The sequence below is a fragment of the Calonectris borealis genome, chromosome 10 (assembly GCF_964195595.1).
Source record: "Calonectris borealis chromosome 10, bCalBor7.hap1.2, whole genome shotgun sequence".
NCBI lineage: Eukaryota > Metazoa > Chordata > Aves > Procellariiformes > Procellariidae > Calonectris > Calonectris borealis.
The window spans coordinates 8509352-8528908 of record NC_134321.1 but is presented as its reverse complement, the minus strand read 5'-3'; the positions used below and the strand labels follow the sequence as shown (position 1 = coordinate 8528908).

At 36.9% G+C, this 19557-nt stretch overlaps 1 protein-coding gene across 3 annotated transcripts in view; it reads left to right on the top strand.

The window, feature by feature from the left end:
* Positions 1-17077, top strand: part of ATXN7 (ataxin 7) — an 87548-nt gene extending 70471 nt beyond the window's left edge. For all 3 annotated transcript variants that reach the window (XM_075158697.1, XM_075158698.1, XM_075158696.1), the window contains 8 exons: positions 8390-8642; positions 9343-9605; positions 10433-10515; positions 12253-12518; positions 12937-13135; positions 14021-14142; positions 14431-15388; positions 16683-17077. In XM_075158697.1, the coding sequence (XP_075014798.1) occupies positions 8390-8642; positions 9343-9605; positions 10433-10515; positions 12253-12518; positions 12937-13135; positions 14021-14142; positions 14431-15388; positions 16683-16700 (2162 nt within the window). In that variant the 3' untranslated portion in view covers positions 16701-17077. The remainder of the gene's footprint in view (positions 1-8389; positions 8643-9342; positions 9606-10432; positions 10516-12252; positions 12519-12936; positions 13136-14020; positions 14143-14430; positions 15389-16682) is intronic.
* The last annotated feature ends 2480 nt before the right edge of the window (positions 17078-19557 follow it).

Here is a 19557-nt window from a genome sequence, read left to right as displayed (position 1 = left end):
TTGATGCTTCACAGGTTATTTTACATCTCTCAGGGGCAAACCCCGTGTATTTTAAAGAGGAATTTTAAATCCTGTGGAAATTTATTACAGAACTACTCATATGTGTTGAATACAAGGGGTTTTGAAAAGATTAGTAACAAATACAGAAAAATGGAAAAACTAGCTTTAGTAATGTGCAGAGAATTGTGGAGAGGCAACGGTGGAGAAAGGGATGTACTTGAAGGTTATTTATTTAAATACATTTTAGCTTTGCTATTTTTTGCTACGTTCTTAGTAACTCTGTCTGCTCCTTGCTGTCCTTTCTGTGGTGGTAATCTTGGAGATCAGGGGAGGTGTGCTGGGTTTGGGGCCATTTTGCAGCAGTTTTTGTAGTGGAGATGGCCATTCCTGCCCAGTTAATCTTGTGCTATTAGAGAATTACAACACCATCCTGGCTACACAGTAGTTGTACCATTTTTAAAAGCGTCATTTAAATACCCTAGATTATAGTTACAAGATTGTCTCCTTTTTGAAATGTGATTTTAAAATATTGAAGTTGGGATTCAGAATCTTACTAGTGAAAATGATCTTTTTCTGCTCCCCCCCTCTGTTTTCTTCAATGGCAGCAACAAAACTGTGACCCTGCTTACGCAGAATTTCGTGCTCCTTTATCTAACGTATTTTGCACAGTGATCACTTGTGAGTGGATTTCGGTTCTCGAAAGTAAATCTCTAGGAAAATTATAAACATATGTATTTAGAAGTCAGAAGTCGAGTAATTGGTTTTACAGTTTTAAAAGTAGGCAGTGCTTCTCTATAACTACTGTAATGAAATGAACAAAATAATAATAGCTAACATTTGTGTTCTGTTTCTGTGCAAAGGGATGTGGTTAACTAACTAACTGTCATAACACCTCTTGGGAGTTGAGTAAATAATTTGCAAATATTCAAATTTAAATGTTGGGAAACTTCAGAGGGTTGAAGTGGCACACCTGATGTGGCGCAGTGAGGCTGGGGAAGATGAAAGCCAGAATACTTGTCAGAGGATGTTTTCCAATTCCCAACTTTGCTTGCGTTTCCTATGTTAAGTGCTCTGGAAAACCTGCTTTTAAAAGCAAACCAAAGTGAAAGTTGAGCTAAAAATCTGTCAGTCTAGGACTTCTGGACTGATAGGAAGTAGGTTACATGACACTTTTAGTTAACGTAGCTATTACAAACACATCATTCAAAAAGATCAGTGGCTTTTGGTTGCATTGAAGTTTGGATTTCATGAGGAAGATTAGTTAAGTATGCTGGACCGTCATAAACATCCAGATATGTTTTATTTACATGTCTTAAATCAGTGTGAATTACTGTGGAGGGATTTTGGAATTGGAATGATACACTGAAACCCAAATATTTGCATATATGAGAGCTTTGGGTTCTGAATTGAGCATTTATAACCAAAGCATTAAAAGAAAAAAAATCTGTTCTCTGTAATTACGCGTTTTCATAATAAATCAGTGCACCCTAGTTAAAGTATAGTCAGATTTTATATGCTTTTTAGGAAGACTTGTAGTGTGTGTTTTGATTCGTACCTGGAACAGTGGGGCTTCGCCCTAACAAGGAGTGCTGGACAGCAGAGCGGGAGGTAAACGCTGCCGTTAAACAAAGATGCAGAAAACAGATGACATGTAAAGCTTAGTGGTGATACAGCCCTCATTTGAGAAGTAAAAATGTCCTGGGAACTGACGTATAATTTTGGAGCATACCCAGTCAGCAATTAGAAAGGTCTTGATGTATTTGCTTTATTTGTCTGTTGGCTTCAACAAAGGATTTTCTCAGAGGAAGATAATTTTCTGAGTTCTCATTGTGGAAGAGCATAAATGTTTTATGGCACTTACCAAGCTGAAGCCTCCACAAATTGCTTTAATGTGAAAGAATATTTTAAAGGGAATTTTAAAAATCGTTGATCTCTGTATTATGTTTTGCTCTGTAATGTATGACTTCAACTTAAATTCTATCTTTTGCCCCTAAGAAGGTCATTTTATCTTCTTGGTTATTAACTATCTCAATGTAAATGTAAGACTGTCTTTGAACAGTGCTGTAGCACATATGTGGTAAAGGTATAATGTAAAAACATATAAAGCAGCATGTTTTAAATCTCTGCTAGTCAAAGCAAACCTGTTAATATATCAAGCTGTGGAGGTGAGCTCTGGGTTTTAAAATACACTCTTCAAAATTGGCTACGTGTCTTGCATTTTAATGGATTTTTGAGAAGAGACACATTTTAAGTAAAGTTTTGTCCTTGTAGCTTAACTGCCTCTTTGCATGGTGATATACAGATATCTACAGAAACATTCTGTACTGCAATTGCACGGAATATTTTTAAAGTGAGGAAGTGCAGGACGTAAGATTGCATCAGTATTGCTAACTTAGCCATAGTCTGTATAAAAGATATTATATAAACCTATTTCTTAGATAAATGGTTTATACCTATTACTATTTTTTTATAATATTGAAGAACTCTGATCAAGATAAGGAAGACCATTGTGGTAAGTGGTGTAAATACGTAAACCAACATAATGCTTACGTATGTGCCACCCTGACTTGCATTTGCTATGCTGCAATGTAAATCACATAATTCCTTTTTTTTTCCTTTCTCTTCTGCTCAAGTGTTATTTTTCTGTGAATGGAGTGCCATAAGCATACCTGACTATCAGTCAGATTCTCTTCGTGGTTTTGCTAACACTGAGTGATAAACAATAATATCAGCTGCCAGTTGCAAAGCAAGGTTTTTTTATGAAATAGTAAGAAGAATTCTCTCCAGAGACATGACAGATTGTACTGGTGCCAATCAAGCCTTGGCAGTCTGTCATACTTATAGCTTGGACTCCATAAATATTCTTTTCTGTAACTTTCTTGCTGGAGCAGAAAATATAACTTGGTTTAGATTCTGTCTGTTGAGCTAAGAGCGTAAGTTTAAACACCACACAATGGAGGACGGAGTGACCTCATCCTGACTTACAGCGCAAACAGAACTGATGGGATGATTAAAGGGACATCAGTGGAAGATTAAGGCAGAATCCTTGGTATCTAGGCCCTGTGATTAGAGCGGGATAATGAAGCAGCAATAAGTGAGTGAGCAGCAGATCAAGATCCCACGCAGGCGATTGCTCCCAAGCAGCTGCACGCTGCCAGGGTGGCATCAAAGGAAGAGTAATTTGCCTGCTATGCCCATGATTGTTTTAGCCCCCGAGATTCCCCTGCAAAATCCTCGTGGATCTAATTTTTTTTTTTCTTTTTTCTTTATCATGATGAGGTCAGAATGATGGTGGATCAGAGCCCAACCCAGGCGTTTGGGGTAGAGCCACAAAAGGGATTTCAGTTGGTTGCTGAGTAAAATCTGGAGCTATTGTGAGGTGCCCTTCCACAGCAGTGTTCCAGTCTGTGCTTTCCTGTCGTGTCATGGATCTGATCCTTCTAGAGAAATTAGAAGATCAAGTAAATTAGCTCTCAACAATTACTCTAGAAAAGTAATAATCATACTGACAGAAAATAAATTTTATCCTCAGGTAAAAGATGTTTGTTTTAATATGGCTGTACTAAATAATTTCTCAAATGACTAGTCAAGCAGTAGCTCAGTACCATGGAAAAAAAGATAAGCTTGCTTTAAGTTGCACTTTTATCATGCTTATGCTTCAGGTGAGACAGATATATGAAATAATTATTACTTAAACATAAAGTTACCTTTATGCTTTGTTTCAATATACACATTTAATTCTATAGTCTGCGTTATACTCTTACACCTAGGCTAAGCTATGTTAAAATTGTCTTTCTGAATGTTAACTGAGGTTGCAATGTATTTCACTGAACTAAACTCATGCGTGTTCGAATGGCTGTGCTTCATTTTTAGTGACGGCTCTGCTAGCACTGACACGGGTCAGTTTGACTTTTTGCCCAGTACTTACGTAAGAAGTCAGTATAAAAAAATGGGTTTATGAAATTTGATCTGTACATCTTGTATTTGCTGCCCAAAGCTATTAATTGATGCCCAGAGAGAATGAACAGCACACAAAACACTTCCTAGATTTTGGGACCTAAGTGTAGACCTGGGAAGAATATTTTTCAAAATTTTAAAAGTATTGTTACTCTTAATTATTTTTTTTGTTAAGCATGCAGCAAAGAAAGTAGCATTTTATGAAAACCAGAATATTTTTCTCTATAAAAGGATATCCTATTTTATTTTAATATAGAAATAAAGTTATAAATCACAGTAAGTCCAAGTGTTTACCCATTGATGGAAGAATAAAAAGTAGTAGCCAAACATGGTGAGAAGCTTTCTTTTTTTTCTTTCCCCTTTTTTTAAATTCCCTTTCCAGGTTACTTTTTTGCATTTTGTCAGAAATTAGTGCACATTTAGTAGGAAACATACAATGGAAAATAAGATTTTAAACCCGAGAAAATTGGCAGCCAGACTTAAGGGCCAAGTGAAGCTGTTTAATTATTATTTTTTTTTTTTTAAAGCTCTTGAAGAGATTTAAGTTATCAATATCCATTTTATCAGGAAGTCCAGTGTGCTTTGGCAGTATGTGTGTATAATGCTTGCTCAACCGTAAGTCCAGTAGCACACAAACTATCTCTGTATTTTTCCATATTGATAGTTAACAGATATCCTGGTCACTGAGCAGAGTGCCTTTGCTGAGATGCCATCTCTTTTCGCAGCTTTCTAATTCTCTGTACAGCCCTTCTCCTTAGCCCTTTTCCTTCTCACAAATATGTTCTATAAATGCAAAGGTATTTAGGGAGGAGTTTATCTGTTAAGGTTTAGTGTTGAATGCAGCTTTCATTTTAGGTCAGATTCTACCCAGTGCTGTGGGATCAAGGAAGACTTTCAGGTTCTCTGTCCAATGCCAAAACTTACATGTTTCTGATATTTAAAATAAAAAAACACAAAAAACCCTTGAACAACAACCCCCAGCCCCTCAAAAAAAAAATCTTCCTCCCAAATTTTAGAGTTTAGAACCATGTTACACAGACACAATATTTGAAATAATCACTTTGATGTGTTGTAAAAGCAATCATGACATAAAAAAAATATTTTTCTTTCAAGAGTTATGTGAAGGGAACGTGAGTCCTAACTTTTAAAATTTGAAAACTGAACACCTGGAAATAATTATATTTTTAAATGTTTTCAGGCAGAGTCAGAGTTAATGGCAAATGGGAACCGTACTAGATTGGCAGATGATTAGTAGAATTTCTCATTATAATATGCTTAGCATAATAAGCATGGTGGTCTTGATTATTCAGTGACAGTTTGTGTAGTAATTATTCCATTAAAAGACTATGTCAGTCTGTCAATAAATACATTCATTAGATCAAGTATGCCATGCTTAAAACATGTCTGGTTTCAAAAATAATATTAGCTTTCTCCAATAAGACATCAGTAGTATTCAGATGGTTTACAAAACAGACCTTAAGCAGATTTCACTTAAAACCATGAATTTTATAAAGAGACTGAAACATTAAATATAAGCAAATCCTAGTAGCAGCCCTACCTCTACTTGTACATAGTCCACACAAAACAGGTCCAGGCAGGTTACGAAAAATAAGCTGAAAAGTCGTCTCATTTTGTTGATCAACTACACAAGTCGTGGTTACATACAGAAGGAGTGAGTGAAGGTTTCACAGACTTACAATGTTAATAATATCTCTTTCAGAAATTGTCCCACAATTCTATAAAAAGCTCATTTGGCTTTTTTTTTTGTGTGTGTTCCAAATCATATGTCTGCCTGTAGAATGGAAATTCTCTCTAACAGGTAGACTGTAACCTTGGTGTGTGATCAGCCATTAGCCTTAGTTCTCTTAGGTCAACTTTTCTGATTATCAGCAGTGTAAAACACTTTCTTTTTATATTAACTCACTTGTATTGAGATTGATGCTATGAAACATTCATGCAAATAGTAGTCAGTAACATCTCAGTTTAGTATGACAGCAGTACCAGTTAAAGTTGCCGGAAAAGAAGTGTTCATATCACTTGGATTAATAGCTGAGATTAATATTTTGTCTAGTTTATTCCTAATGATGGGATGCAAGGAAGTACTCAGTCTTATTCTAGTCCCTTTCTCTTTTCATCTGCCAGGTTTTCTCCAAGGAAGTAACACCCTCTCTTCCTTTTTTTTTTAAAAAAAAAAAAAAAAATCAAAACAAACTCCCAAAGATTGCATTAGTCATCCACTGGTTTATTAAAGATTATTTGTAACTGTGATAAGAACTTGGACCTTGAATTTTCTAAATATACAGAAGGTGGAAGAGTATTGAGCAATTTTTCTCATTATCTCGCAGAGTAATCTCACAGGGTGTAGCATCGCTGAACTAATGGCCCTCAAATAGTAACTTATCAGAGCTGCTCAGGGATTCTTGCCATTGCTATAAAAAGACATTTGGCAATAAGCAGCATGTCATATTAGAAGCACAGCCATTTACTAGAACATAAATATGCTAACATACTTCACTTACAAACTCTTCAATGGCATCTGGTTCTAGAAAACTAAGTAGATGACTTTGAACATCACAGATAACTAGTTATTCTAAATACTATAATTTTAAAGCAGTTGTTTCTTGAGATGGGTAATAAATTACTGCATTTGTAGCGTATTTCTGTTGGGCATTTAACCTGACCTCTTAGACCTTTTTGGTAAATACTAATTAAGAAGTGATGACTCTTTTGCAGAAGGTTTGTTAGGTAGTTTGCACCCATTTTGCAGTTAAACAGAGAAACACACATCTCTTGGTTCAGTCTCAGAGATCATTTCTTGACTGCAGTTCCCTAGTCTAAGCTCTATGCTTTTTCACTTTTTTTCTCTTGAGCTAATGAACATATTTAAAATGCTGCTTCCCCACCTCTGTAAGAAATTAGCTTGCCAGGTGTTAGACTCCTATATTGTCGTCTTGCACTGCTGGAGCGGCTTGTCTTTTTTCCCCTGGTTATTGCTGTTGCACTCTGTTAGAGTCTTGCTTGCAGGAGCCGTGCAGCGGGTGATGTGCCTGACGACATTGGTGCAGGGTTGGTGCTGTCTTGTTTGATGGTTTCCAGCTACGAATGGAGCCCTGTGGTCATCATCTGAGTGGCGTATGATTGCCGTATTTAGGATTAGGGGGAAAATAGGTCCTATAAGCAGAACACGGATGTATTAATTTACATTTTCCAGAGCGTTACAGACTTCCGTACCGGTTGCACTGGACTTGACTTTCACTCTTGGCTGTAGATGTTGTAACTTCGTGAGTAGCCTGCTTCTTTCACAGTTTAAGTAAACTTAAGCCAAAATCTGTAAGGTGATCCTGGGATTGATCGGTGGTGGATTTGGTCACCTTTAACAATACTTGGCGGAGAAAGAAGTGTTACCGCTGTCAAGGAGAAGGATGCCTTTCCACTCTCCTGATAGACCTGCTAATTCTTGGTTCTCTCTTAGATCTGTGGTTTGCATATACTTGATTGCTAGACATGTCTCTCGAGCAGGTGTTGATTACACAGATCATCGAGGAATCACAGATGTCCAAGTATCAGTCCAGCAAATGGTCAATTAACAGGTCCATGTGTAGCTGTCAGGTGTTTTGTGACTGAGAAGTTCATTGTTCCAAAGAACTACCTTTATACTATTTTAACTGAAATGGTGCTAGCAATACATCAGTGTTAATGGTTTAATGTCAATTAAATAATTTCTTTTCCAACACATTCATTGATGGAACTTGACCACTCTTAATTCAAATTATCAGATTTTTTTTTTTGTAGAAGAGTATCTGTTGCTCCTTTTGATGTTGTTCCTAAATAGAAATCCTATAGAATTAATAAGAGGAAAACAAAACCAAAAAAATCCCGCAACACCCCAAAAACCAATGTAGGTCAATACTTGAGCTGCTGTTCTCAGGGGTGTTCGACACTGAAGGTCTGGTAGACCATACTAAAAGGTTGTCATGAAGTGAAAGTTAGAATGTTGGCTCCAATACAATTTTGACCATTAGGAAACATATTTACAGATAATTGTTATCCTTTGAGGAAATATGATATTTAAGCTTGCTTGGCCTGAGGATAGGGGTCTCTTTGCTTTGTGTGTCTGAGGTCTAGGTCTGATTCTCACTTTCTAGTTCTTTAAGATGGAGAGAGAGTGGGGAGTGTTATTAAAAGCTAAGCTTTAGTGGCTGAGGAATGTAGCTCCCAAAGTTAAAAGAGACTCCGGTAACCAGCTGGGGACCAGCGATGAGTGGAGCCTCATGGATTACAGTGAGGCTTGAATCCTCTGTGCTCTGTGTGTGGCAGGGGACCTCCCAAGCCAATAAAGGAAAAATGTTAATGGAGTAAATGACAACGTGAAGTATTTAAGAATTGTTTCTGTATGGGAGCTTAAAACCCCTTTTTTTTTCCTCCTTTTCAGAAAGAAGACACAGCTCCTCCAGCAAGCCGCCTTTGACTCCTCCCTCCTCTTCAGTATTTTCCCTCATTTCATCTTTCCCTTCAAAAAACAAAGGTAGCAGTGGAAGTGGGAGCAATCGTTCATCCAGTGGAGGTACTAGTGCATCATCATCAAATTCCAAGTTGTTGAAATCACCCAAAGACAAGCTGCCCATCAGCGGAAACAACAGGTTAATGCATTCGGTACAGCATAGCAAAGTTCCCCATGATAAAATGTGAGTATGCGTTTTGACAAAGAATTAAATGTTATTATTTGCATAGGCACTGCTATATCAGTAGAATTTCCTTTTGTTTCAGAGGGTTTTTAGTTTAAGAGATAATCACTTTAAACTCCTCCAGATCTTTTCCAGCAGCCTAGCCTAAGATTATAGATAATACTCATGACTATGTTGAACAAGAACTCTTGCAAAGCTGCATTTTAAATCACTATAAATAAAGGTCATTTTGCTAAGGGCTCTTAATTCTTTGATCTAATCTGCATACTTTGATCATAAGGGAGTTTTAGCACTGATTCAGGTGATTTTTGACCTGCACGCGTGAGATTGCAGAACTGATAACATAATTTACTGTCACAGAATGGGGCATTTCTCACTGCGCATAACAGGTCCATTCTAGTTGCTTTGGTGATACGCTGTGTGTGTGAATCCAGATAACAGTTTCTGAAGTCCCTGATGACTCTCTGAAGTACTTCCAAGGAAATGGGGAAAAGAGGACAGAAGAGATTATGGACATCATTAAAAAAAAAAAGTGAAAATAAAAAGATAAGAATAAGAAAACTGGGAATAAAGGAGGAAGGTCTATATTTGCATTATGAATAGATCAGAGTATTGTTGAGTAATAACATATTTTAAGTACTTTTTATAATTTATGACTATAATTTTCAATTTTTCCCCCTTTGTTTTTCATAAATGGTAGTATGACTCCATCTGTCAAAGTGGAAAAGATTCATCCAAAGATAGATGGTGCCCAACTGAAAGCTGCTGTTGGTCCAACTTGTTCTACTACTGTGAGTTCCTCAATAAAGACTGGCCTTAATTGTCCCTCAATACCAAAGCCACCCTTGCCTTCCCCTGGACAGATACTGAATGGTAAAGGTCTTCTCTCTGTGCCTCCATTTTTGGAAAAGAAACCTGAAGAAAATACAAATAATAGGAAATTTTTACATAAAAGATTGTCAGGTAATTGTTTTTAATTATTATTTGCTATATTCCTCTTAGTAGTGTATCTATAGAAATACATATATAGAATATATAGAAATAAGTTTCAGAAGTAAATTAAACACTTTTATAACACTGTAACTTGTAATTAGGTACATTTTATATATTAGAATTTAGATCTATAACTTGACATACTCTTAAAGGATGCAAACAACTTGAAATGTGGCTATTGCTTTCAGAAACCATACAGACCTCAAAGGGCTGTCAGTTCTTACAGTTTTAAAATTACGTTCTTCTATCTTTAAAGATTTTCTTTTCCTTCTTTCTATATGGAAGGTACATGGAAATGTACATAGAAAATGGAAACAACTAGCACCTCATAAACTCAAAAATGTAAACCCAGTCTGCTCTTTACACTTTTTAAACACAGTAACTTTGAGTGTTAGTAGAATGGTAGAAAAGTTTTTAACACCAAAACCAACAACAAAACCCACACCATTTGTTTGTCACACTTCATATCGATGGTGACCTCTAATCCTAACACGCAGGATCTACTCCTCCTTTGGGGTCCCTTACAGTCCCTTACAGTAAATTTCTCCATTCAGTTTGTAGACTTGAGATCTGTATTTCAGCACACCTCACTTGCTGAGAGTGTAGAAATTATTTGTACATTATTTGTAATAGAGTGTGCAATTATTTGTACGATTTTATTGTGCATTTTTATTTGTACATTTGCCTGTGTTACATTTGAAAACAGTTTCCAATATGGTTAATTTTTGTAATAAAAATAAATGTTAGTATTTCAAAATGTCTTTTGATAACTTTTCGATACTGTGTACCTTTGACAGAGAGAGAATTTGATCCTGATATATACTGTGGTGTCATTGATGTGGAAACCAGGAAACCTTGTACTAGGTCTTTGACATGCAAGGTAGGATATCTTAATCAGAATAAGATTGTGTAAAGTTTTAATTCAATTTCCTATGGAATATGACAGAAAACAGAAAACTACAATTTTTTTCTGTCAGTAATTAGCGCTGTAAATGATACCTCTCAAAACATGTTGCCCAGAACCAAGAAGGAATTGTTTTCGAAGTTCAGTTAATTATTTATTCAAAAACATATTCCTTAAAGTAACCTGGGATTTGTATTTTTGTATAAACCCTTTAAACATGGATGTTGACATGAGACAGATTACATTACATTACTCTACATGTAGGTAGTAGGGGGCCAGCATGTTCTTCTTTTTGGGGATAACCTTTGGGTCCTAGATCATGAATTTTAAAATTCCTCAGAAGCGTTAAAAGTATTATTTGTTTATGCAGGATTTTAATAAATCAAGCTCCTCCCCTCTCACTCCCCCTCCTTTCCCCCCAGCAGAGTCTGCAGCAGATACTTAGGAGGTATTTGTGTAAATGCTAATGCTGCTTGATGTACGACTACAGCTAACTCAGAAATGAGTCTTCTGAAAAAGCCGCGGAGTATGCCTAGAGGTCAAACTCTATATTAAACAATCCATAAAAACTTTAAGTCAGATGAAATGTGTCCTCTGGCTCAAAAATCATGGGGAACAGAGGGGTATCACTTAGTCCCGAGGAACCGAAAATCTAGATGCCCTGCAATTGTGTAAAATTTAGCTACTTTCCTGCAAAGCAGCTAAACTGTCAGTAGGGGAAGCATCTGGTAAATAAACCACCTACAGAACAAAGGTAAATGAAGCTGGTACTAATGACCCAGAGGAACTGAACTTGAACACATTGCCCTTTTGGAATTACAGGGGGGAGGCAATTGTTTTGCTAATAGGGGAGGGAAAAGCTTCAAGATTTTACAAGAGAACTAGGCAAATCAAAAGTGTAAAAGAGAAAGAAAGTAAAAACTTTTCTTGGCAATTCCTTATATTATACAGACTCATAAAATATTTTTAGGAATTGCTATTTGTGTCTGAATTATGTGATAATAATTTTTACCTACTAAAGTGAACGCAACCAAACCTTTTATGCCATATGAAAAAAAGGTATTGTACGTGACTTTAACAATTCAGAAAAATAACTTCCATCTACTTCACTTTACCTAGAATTTGTGCCATGTATACACATACACATGTTACTACATGTAGCATTCAGGGCACTCAAAGGACTTTGAGTTCTGTCTGACTGTGGATTCTGCTGTATTTTTCTGCATTCCTTAATATCTATTTGATTATGTTAGTTTTCAAGGAATATATTAGTATATAGAAGGAAGCAAAGTATTTTTATATGTCATGTCTCCCATTAAAAGTTTGATTTTAAACAGTACTGTGTTAAATATTTTCATAAGTGAAAGTAAATATTTAGTATTTTTGGTTGTGCACTAGTTGGCAGTTAAAATATCAATGTAACAAAGATTTTCAATTCTAGTCTTAACCTTACAAGAACTTCAGCAGTTTCTTTTTTAAAAAGAAATTTGAAAGAAGCCTTTTACTCGATTGCTGTTTTTTGTTATTTTGTATCAGACAGGGTTATAATCATCCACCAAGCAATTTTAAAGTTTTTCTAAGTCATTCTTCCATTTGTCTACTAAACCATGAGTGTGATGATTTTCTGTTTTAGAGCTCTAGACACGTGTTTTGAGTGTTTGATTTCCACAGATCTAATAGGCCGGGATTAATGATTTATTCATGGTTTTGCAGACACATTCCTTAACCCAGCGGAGGGCTGTACAGGGTCGAAGAAAACGATTTGATGTGTTATTAGCCGAGCACAAAAGCAAAACCAGGGAAAAGGAACTTCTTCGACATTCGGATCATCATCAGCAGATGCCCCCTCTCAGGGAACCACATCCCTCACCTACTAAAACTTCCCAGGAGCTGCACCAAAATTCTTATGGAGTTACTCTTACAGAATCAAAGCCTTTATTACCTAATAAACCCAAACCTCACCCCCCCAGTCTTCCAAGGTAAGGAAAATCTGCAGATCCAATGGTATGAAATTAATACTGGTAGCTTCATCAGGTGGATTTTGAAAGAGCGATATAGATCTGTTGGACAGGGCAGTATTTTTGCTCTAGGCCTGGTGACTGTCTGCAATTAGCAATTACATGCTGAGCTGTAACTCCTAGCAACGAGGGTTTGGTGTTTGAAATAGTAAAAGCTGACTTGCATCAATGAAAGCGGTTCAGCAGCGATTGGGCAACGCTGCTTTTCCAGAGGTACCATACCTCCTGCCTTTCTTCTCAGTAGATGTGTTATGAGACTATGGAAAATATCAGAAGTCTGTTAATGTAGATTTCCTTCTGTCAGTAACAGTAAGCACTTAAGCTTGGAATTTTTAACTAGACTTAGTTCAATAACATCTTTATTGCTTGCCTTGCCCAGGCCTCCAGGCTGTCCAGCCCAGCACAGTGGAAATGCCCCCAGCGAGTCTCCTTCTGTCCACGAGTCCCCGCACCCTCCCTTGCCTGCAGCTGAGCCAGCATCTCGGTTATCCAGTGATGAGGGAGAATGTGATGAAAAAGAAGAGCCTGTTGAAAAACTGGATTGTCATTATTCAGGTCATCATCCTCAACCAGCCGCTGTACGTTTTAAGTAAAAGTTAACCTTGGTCTCTCGCTGCCTCTGAACTTGTAAACAAATTACTTGGGGGTTTTAAGGGTGGTTTTCTGTTGGGTGTGATTTTTTTTTTCCTAGATTTTAAGAAAATTATTTTGTTGCTTAGTAGGCAGTGAAGGTTTAACTGTAGTTGCAAAGTAAGCGTGCTAAAGAAATATGTTTGGAGCTCACTTCCCCAATCCAAAAGAAATCAAAATGCCAAAATACTGAAGATGAAATTGGTAACTGCTCTAAAGGGCTGTGGTTTTGGAATAAGGACATGTAAACAGTGCCTTTTTGGTGAGATTTTGTTATTGGACTTTCCCCCCCACACGCACATTTTTTACTCAAGGTGCCAATCATCACAGTAAAAGTAGCAGTAACGTGTTGTTTTAATATTTAAATCTTGACAAAAGCTAGTTAGTCTAACTAAAAGCACAAGCTTTATAGCCTAGCCTGTATATCAAATTATCTCCTCTTTTTTTTTAAAAACAGACTATGAGCAGATAGCTGATAGCTCCTCAGAAGTGGATGTTACATATATATATATATATATATAATGTTTTTATACACACAAACACAAACTATTGTCCTTCCCTGTTTAATCACAGGGATTCAAATTTGACCACTGCTTTTGGTCGTAAGTATGGGAGTATCAGATGGGAAGAAAATGATCCCAATATTCCAAGGCCAAAAATTTAAAATAGTTGTTACACCATAGAAATAAAAATTCTAATTTTTATTTTTTTATCCTTGATTTAAACATCTAAAAGTATATTAATTTAGCAATATTTATTTATAAACAAGTGCATTGTTATTCAGAGAGTTGCTACTGAAAGTAGAAAACACCAACAAAAATCTGTCTTTTCAGTTTTGCACATTTGGTAGTCGGCAAATTGGAAGAGGTTATTACGTGTTTGACAAGCGGTGGAACCATATTCGGTGTGCACTTGACTTCATGTTGGAGAAACATCTTAATTCACAGATGTGGAAGTGAGTAGAAGTGAAAGAGTTCTTACTGTTCTTAGTATTTGTAGAAATACATGAAACCTCTGATTCTAGTTAAAGAACAGAAATTTTGTGTTCAGATTAATCAGAATTAAGGTTGATAGTCTATGCTTTACATTTTTTGCAACAATTAACCATTAATTTAATAAAATATTTTAGTGGCATTAATCGACCTCAAGATACAATCACTTCAATGTAGCATTATTAGACTGGGTATTATTCTGAAGAATGGTAGCTATGTAGGTTTTTGTTTCGTTTTCTGTTCACCTGCAGGAAAATTCCTCCAGCCTCTACTAACACAGCGTCAGTTCGTGCACCACATCGGACAAACTCCATGCCTGCTTCGCAGTACGGTGTCAGTGCAGCAGGTTTCCTCTTACCCACCACGGTTATGTCATCGCCAGCATTGGTATCTCCTTCCTGTGTGTCTCTGAATAACAAATCGGTACCATCACATGGAACGACACTAAATGCCAATCCTGCTACTTTGGGTGCAGTGGATCCTGTCTGCAGTATGCAATCGAGACAAGTGTCTTCATCCCCTTCAACACCTACAGTGCTTTCCTCTGTACCTTCACCTATGCCCAGCAAACCTCAGAAAATGAAATCCAGCAAATCTTTTAAACCTAAGGAATCTTCTGCTGGCAGTGGCACCTGTAACAGTACCGGCAGCGTCAGTAGCAGCGGCGGCTCAGGAAAGAAGCGTAAAAACAGTTCCGCACTGCTAGCACCTTCTCATTCCACAGAGTCCTTTAGAAAAAACTGTGTGGTTAACTCTGGAAACTCTGGGACCTCCTATCATCCATCGGTGACAGCTTCGTCCCACAGCGTTGGCCTCAACTGTATGACTAGCAAAGCTAACTCTGTTAGCCTCAAACATGACCAATCAGGGAGGGGTCCTCCGACTGGAAGCCCTGCAGAATCGATAAAGAGAATGAGTGTGATGATGAACAGCAGCGACTCCACGCTCTCCTTAGGGCCGTTTGTTCATCAGTCCAGCGAGCTGACTGTAAATTCACACAGCAGTTTTTCACATTCGCATACTTCCCTTGACAAATTAATAGGAAAGAAAAGAAAGTGCTCACCTGGTTCAAGCAGCATAAACAGCAGCAGCAGCAGCAGCAAATCAAACAAAGTTGCCAAATTGACATCGGTGAACAACGTTCATGCAAAACACACTGGTGCAATCCCAGGGACGCAAGGGCTGATGAACAATTCTCTTTTTCATCAGGTATGAAATTTTGTCTCGAACTAAGCGAATATGAACATGCCTCTTCACATTCTTATATGAGATGTGTTCTCTTAATTATTAGCTAGCCAATTCAAGTAAAAGATAGTTGTCTTATTTGTCCACTACTCATTTTGAGTGTTTTTATAGCACATTTACGCAGGTTTTTTATAAACACTCTCATAAATTGTAGCTATCTTCTTTTAAAGTAACCTTAAGTATGACGTTCCAAGTTCCTTAAATGTTGCCTGTGAATTGCTCTCAGATGAAATTCAGTCCTCACACATTAAAAAAATAATTTTAAAAGCCAGCCATGGAACTGAGCTGCATGTCTCAGCCTGACTTCTTGTTTCTGTGTCAGTAACAAACATTCTACAAAGTGGAACATAATGATGCTGATAACAGAACTGTGATACTGTGATAAAATAAGCCTATTATCCCAAGGTGTCATTGGCTAACTTAGTAATAACGAGATTAAATGTTATAAATAAGATAGACACCTTTTTAGTCGGTAAAGCAAACAGATTTACTGTAAAGGAAGCAGACCTCATGAATATGTAAGATCCCATTTTAAAAATGACTTTGGGGTTTTGTTTTTTTTGTTTTTTTGCACTAGAAAAGTAGTGTATTGGGAGAGAAAGTTCTTGAGAAATTAGGATGAGATATAACTTAGAAACCAGTAGCTCAGACTTCTTAATAAAACTATTCAAATTGGCTTGGAGGATCAGTTGGAAGGGTAAAAATAATTTGATACAGCTCGAGGAGAGTAGAGAAGATGGAATTTTAGAGAGTAGCTTTAGAACTAGATTTCTCGAGATTGAAACCCCAAGAAACTTCTTGTTTCCTCTGGTGCTAATAACCTGAAATCTGTGTACCTGGAGAGCTAGGAGGTCAGTAAGAGCTTTTTTTAGAATGGTTTCTGAATTTTCAGTTTCAGCCATAGAGGAAGATTTTCGCTATTATATTGTGTTTACTGTAACAAGAAAAGCGTTCAGATGACAATTTATTTTTGGACTTACCTAATACTTACTGTTTCAACTATGCAATATAAATAAAGGAGAAATACAATTTGAGTGAATTAAGGAAGGAAATCATGTCTGAAACCATTTTAACTTTAAAGAGCTCTAGCTTGAGAATTGTCAAGTCTTGGAGAAGCCAACCGCATGTTAGTGGTGTTGCGTTGTGCCTGCTGATTCTCCCCAAAATATGCTCTTGTTATCCAGAAAATGTCTTTTAAGGGCATCTGCTATAACAGCCTGGCTCACTCATCCTTCTCTTTCTTTTGCTTGCTCAAAAGCCGAAGGCACGTCCCTGATAGCTGAACGCACCATGGTGAGAAACGAACTGGACAATTTTCACTACAAGCAAAACCTCCATCTGGAATTCTGGACTCCAAGATGCCTTGAGTTTTCCCAACTTCCCATGGTCCTCAGGTGTGGAAATCTACTGGACTGTCACTTAAACAAGGAATTTCCCTGAAGCCATGTCTGTAGCAGCGAATATACTAGAATTGGACACTGGATGAAGTTCAGCCACATAATTGCTCTTATCAGTGTTAACGGTGGTCTGGACTGTTTGCTACAAATCTGTGAGATTTTACTTACAGGAGTACATCATCTTGCCACTATTTGACATAGATTGGCCGGGCAAACGAATGTTTTCTGGGGGGAAATAAACGTTACTGTGGACTTATTTTTATACTGATGGTGTCTTTTGTAGGTGATAGCTAACCAGACAGACACCCTCAATGGAGAGGACCCCGCGACAAGGGGGAAAAATGTGTGAGGCACAATGGAAAGAAGCCCTCAAGAAGGGAATATGGCTTTAGTGTTTTTATAGCAATGTTCCTTTAATGGAATATAAAAATAGCACAATTCAAAAAACAGTCTGTGTTTTGCCCAGCCTTTTGCAAGTAATTTGGGATAAGAAGCTATCAGGAGTTTAAAAAAAAACACAAAACAAACCCAACAAAAACCAGAAAAACTTGTTTGAGGCCATCGCTCAGAAAACAAGTATAAAAATGTCGTACTTGCATGATACAAAACCTATTTTCTATTCTTTTGAATAAGATTTGATTGCAGAAGAAAATAAAAGTTCATTTTGTTTTTTAAAATATCCAAAAACATCAAACAGACAAAGGCAAATAACCTCTAAAACTATATGCCCAAAGAACGTATTTATTGACCTATACTGTATACCGTAGGCCTTTGTTCTTTTAAAAAAAACTGTATTGGTTAAATTAGGCTGGATTTGCCTTCCAGGCGGTAAAAATAGCCCTTTTAAAACTAAGTATTTGAAGTATTTAAATATTTTCTAAAAAACGTAGAAGTCAGTTACTTTATGCCTTGTTTGTATAACTAAATTGTTAACAGGTTATGCTTTCAACCACTCAGTACAATTTTTTTCAAAATTCTGGAATAAGCGCCAATTTGACAGCCGAGTTCACCGCAAAGCGAGATGTGTGCATCACAGTCATCCCACACCTACCCAGGCTTTATGAATAAAGGGGGCTTTACACAGTTTTATATAGTCCAGTCAATTTTTATGAAATATTTTGTCTTGCTTCAAAACACCTCAAAAGTGAATTCCGCTAAAGGGCTTATTGTATTATGATTTGATTTGTCTGGATGTTTTTGTTACGTTTTTAAACACCAGGTAAAGTCTCAAAACTGACTAAACTTTTATTAAGGGGCAAAGCAAAGGAAAATTCCTAACGAAGAAGACATTTTTTTTTTCTGCCTTAAAGGGGCACCAGCTATTGCTGAGAAGAGACAATCTGAGCCTGTCCAATTGTTCGCGTAGCCCAGCCTTCTCCCCAGTTCTGGTGGCAAGTAGTACATCAGGGAATCCAAAGCCACTCTGAGTAGCAGTTGCTTAGTTGTTTACCTAACGATGCTTTCAGTTTAACCTGAACTTGCTACGAAATCATTGTTACACAGCAAAACAACAAGAAGCCTCTATGCAGACACTTTAGCTTTGAATTGATACAAAAGATCACATTGAGAAAGCAACGTACTAGAGACGCTTATTATGCAAACTTTAAAAAAAAAAAAAAAGACAACTTTTCAGGAACAAAAGGATTCGTATTTAATAAGATGCCCTGTTGAAAGGATTGTTAGAACTGCGATTGGTTTAACTTAAAAGGAACCAAAGTGATATGCCACAAAGAGAAATCAAAGCGTATTAAATCCTGCACGTTTGGAGTGAAATCCACGCTCTGATGAAGTCCCTGGGGCAGAGCTTCCACTTCAGGATAGCGTCAGCCACAAGTGCAATTTGACTCTTGATAGACACAAAGGTAAAGGAAACAAAAATTTGGCAAGATTGAACGCTAGCGAGTTTGTGATTGAACTCTCCTCTGGTTTTCTAAGGTTCTGTTGATCTGAAAGCATAAATGGCAAATTCGTGCTCCTTCGATAGCATGCAGACATGTTAAAAAGTGAATTCTTGATTGCTGCTCGTACAGAGCCGGGGTCTGCAGTCACCTGCGTCGTGTGGGTTTAAGCCATTAGGAGTAAAGAGTTAGAACGTCGTAAATTCTGTCTGCCCTTGAGCATAGACCTGCTTAAATATTATGTTTTAGATCTTGGTTATAAGCAGAACATTGTTCCTGAAGCTTTTATTGTCACATAGTTCTTACTGTAAATAATTAAGGAAGCTTAAAATTAATTTTCCTTGAAAAATTGAATTTGCAGTGGCTGGGTTGTTTCTAGACAGATTTTGGTATTAATTTAAGAGATACAGTTTTTATAGTCTTTCCAACTTCTCGTTATGACTCCTGCAGTTTTCTTAACCTAAAAAATTGCTGCAATGATGAACAAAGAATTATACAAGAAAAAAAACATACTTTTGTATCTTTATTTTGGAATTTCTTGTTCTATTATAAATATTGAAGTATCCCTATTTCAGAAGACATATTTTGTTAATTGATTGTACATATTTAAATATGTATTTTTGCACAGGTCTTTTTTTCTTATATCCAGTTTTGGTACAATTGAGATCATCTAGTATTTATTTATTAATTAATTAAAAAAAAAAAAGCAAATACCTTTTTATAATTTGAAGTGGTTCACTGCCAAGCCAATAGTTAACATGCCTACTTTGCAACTTAAGGGATGCCTCCGTTTTGTGAAAGCTGTGTCCCTTTTCATGTCTTGGGAGTGGATACACGC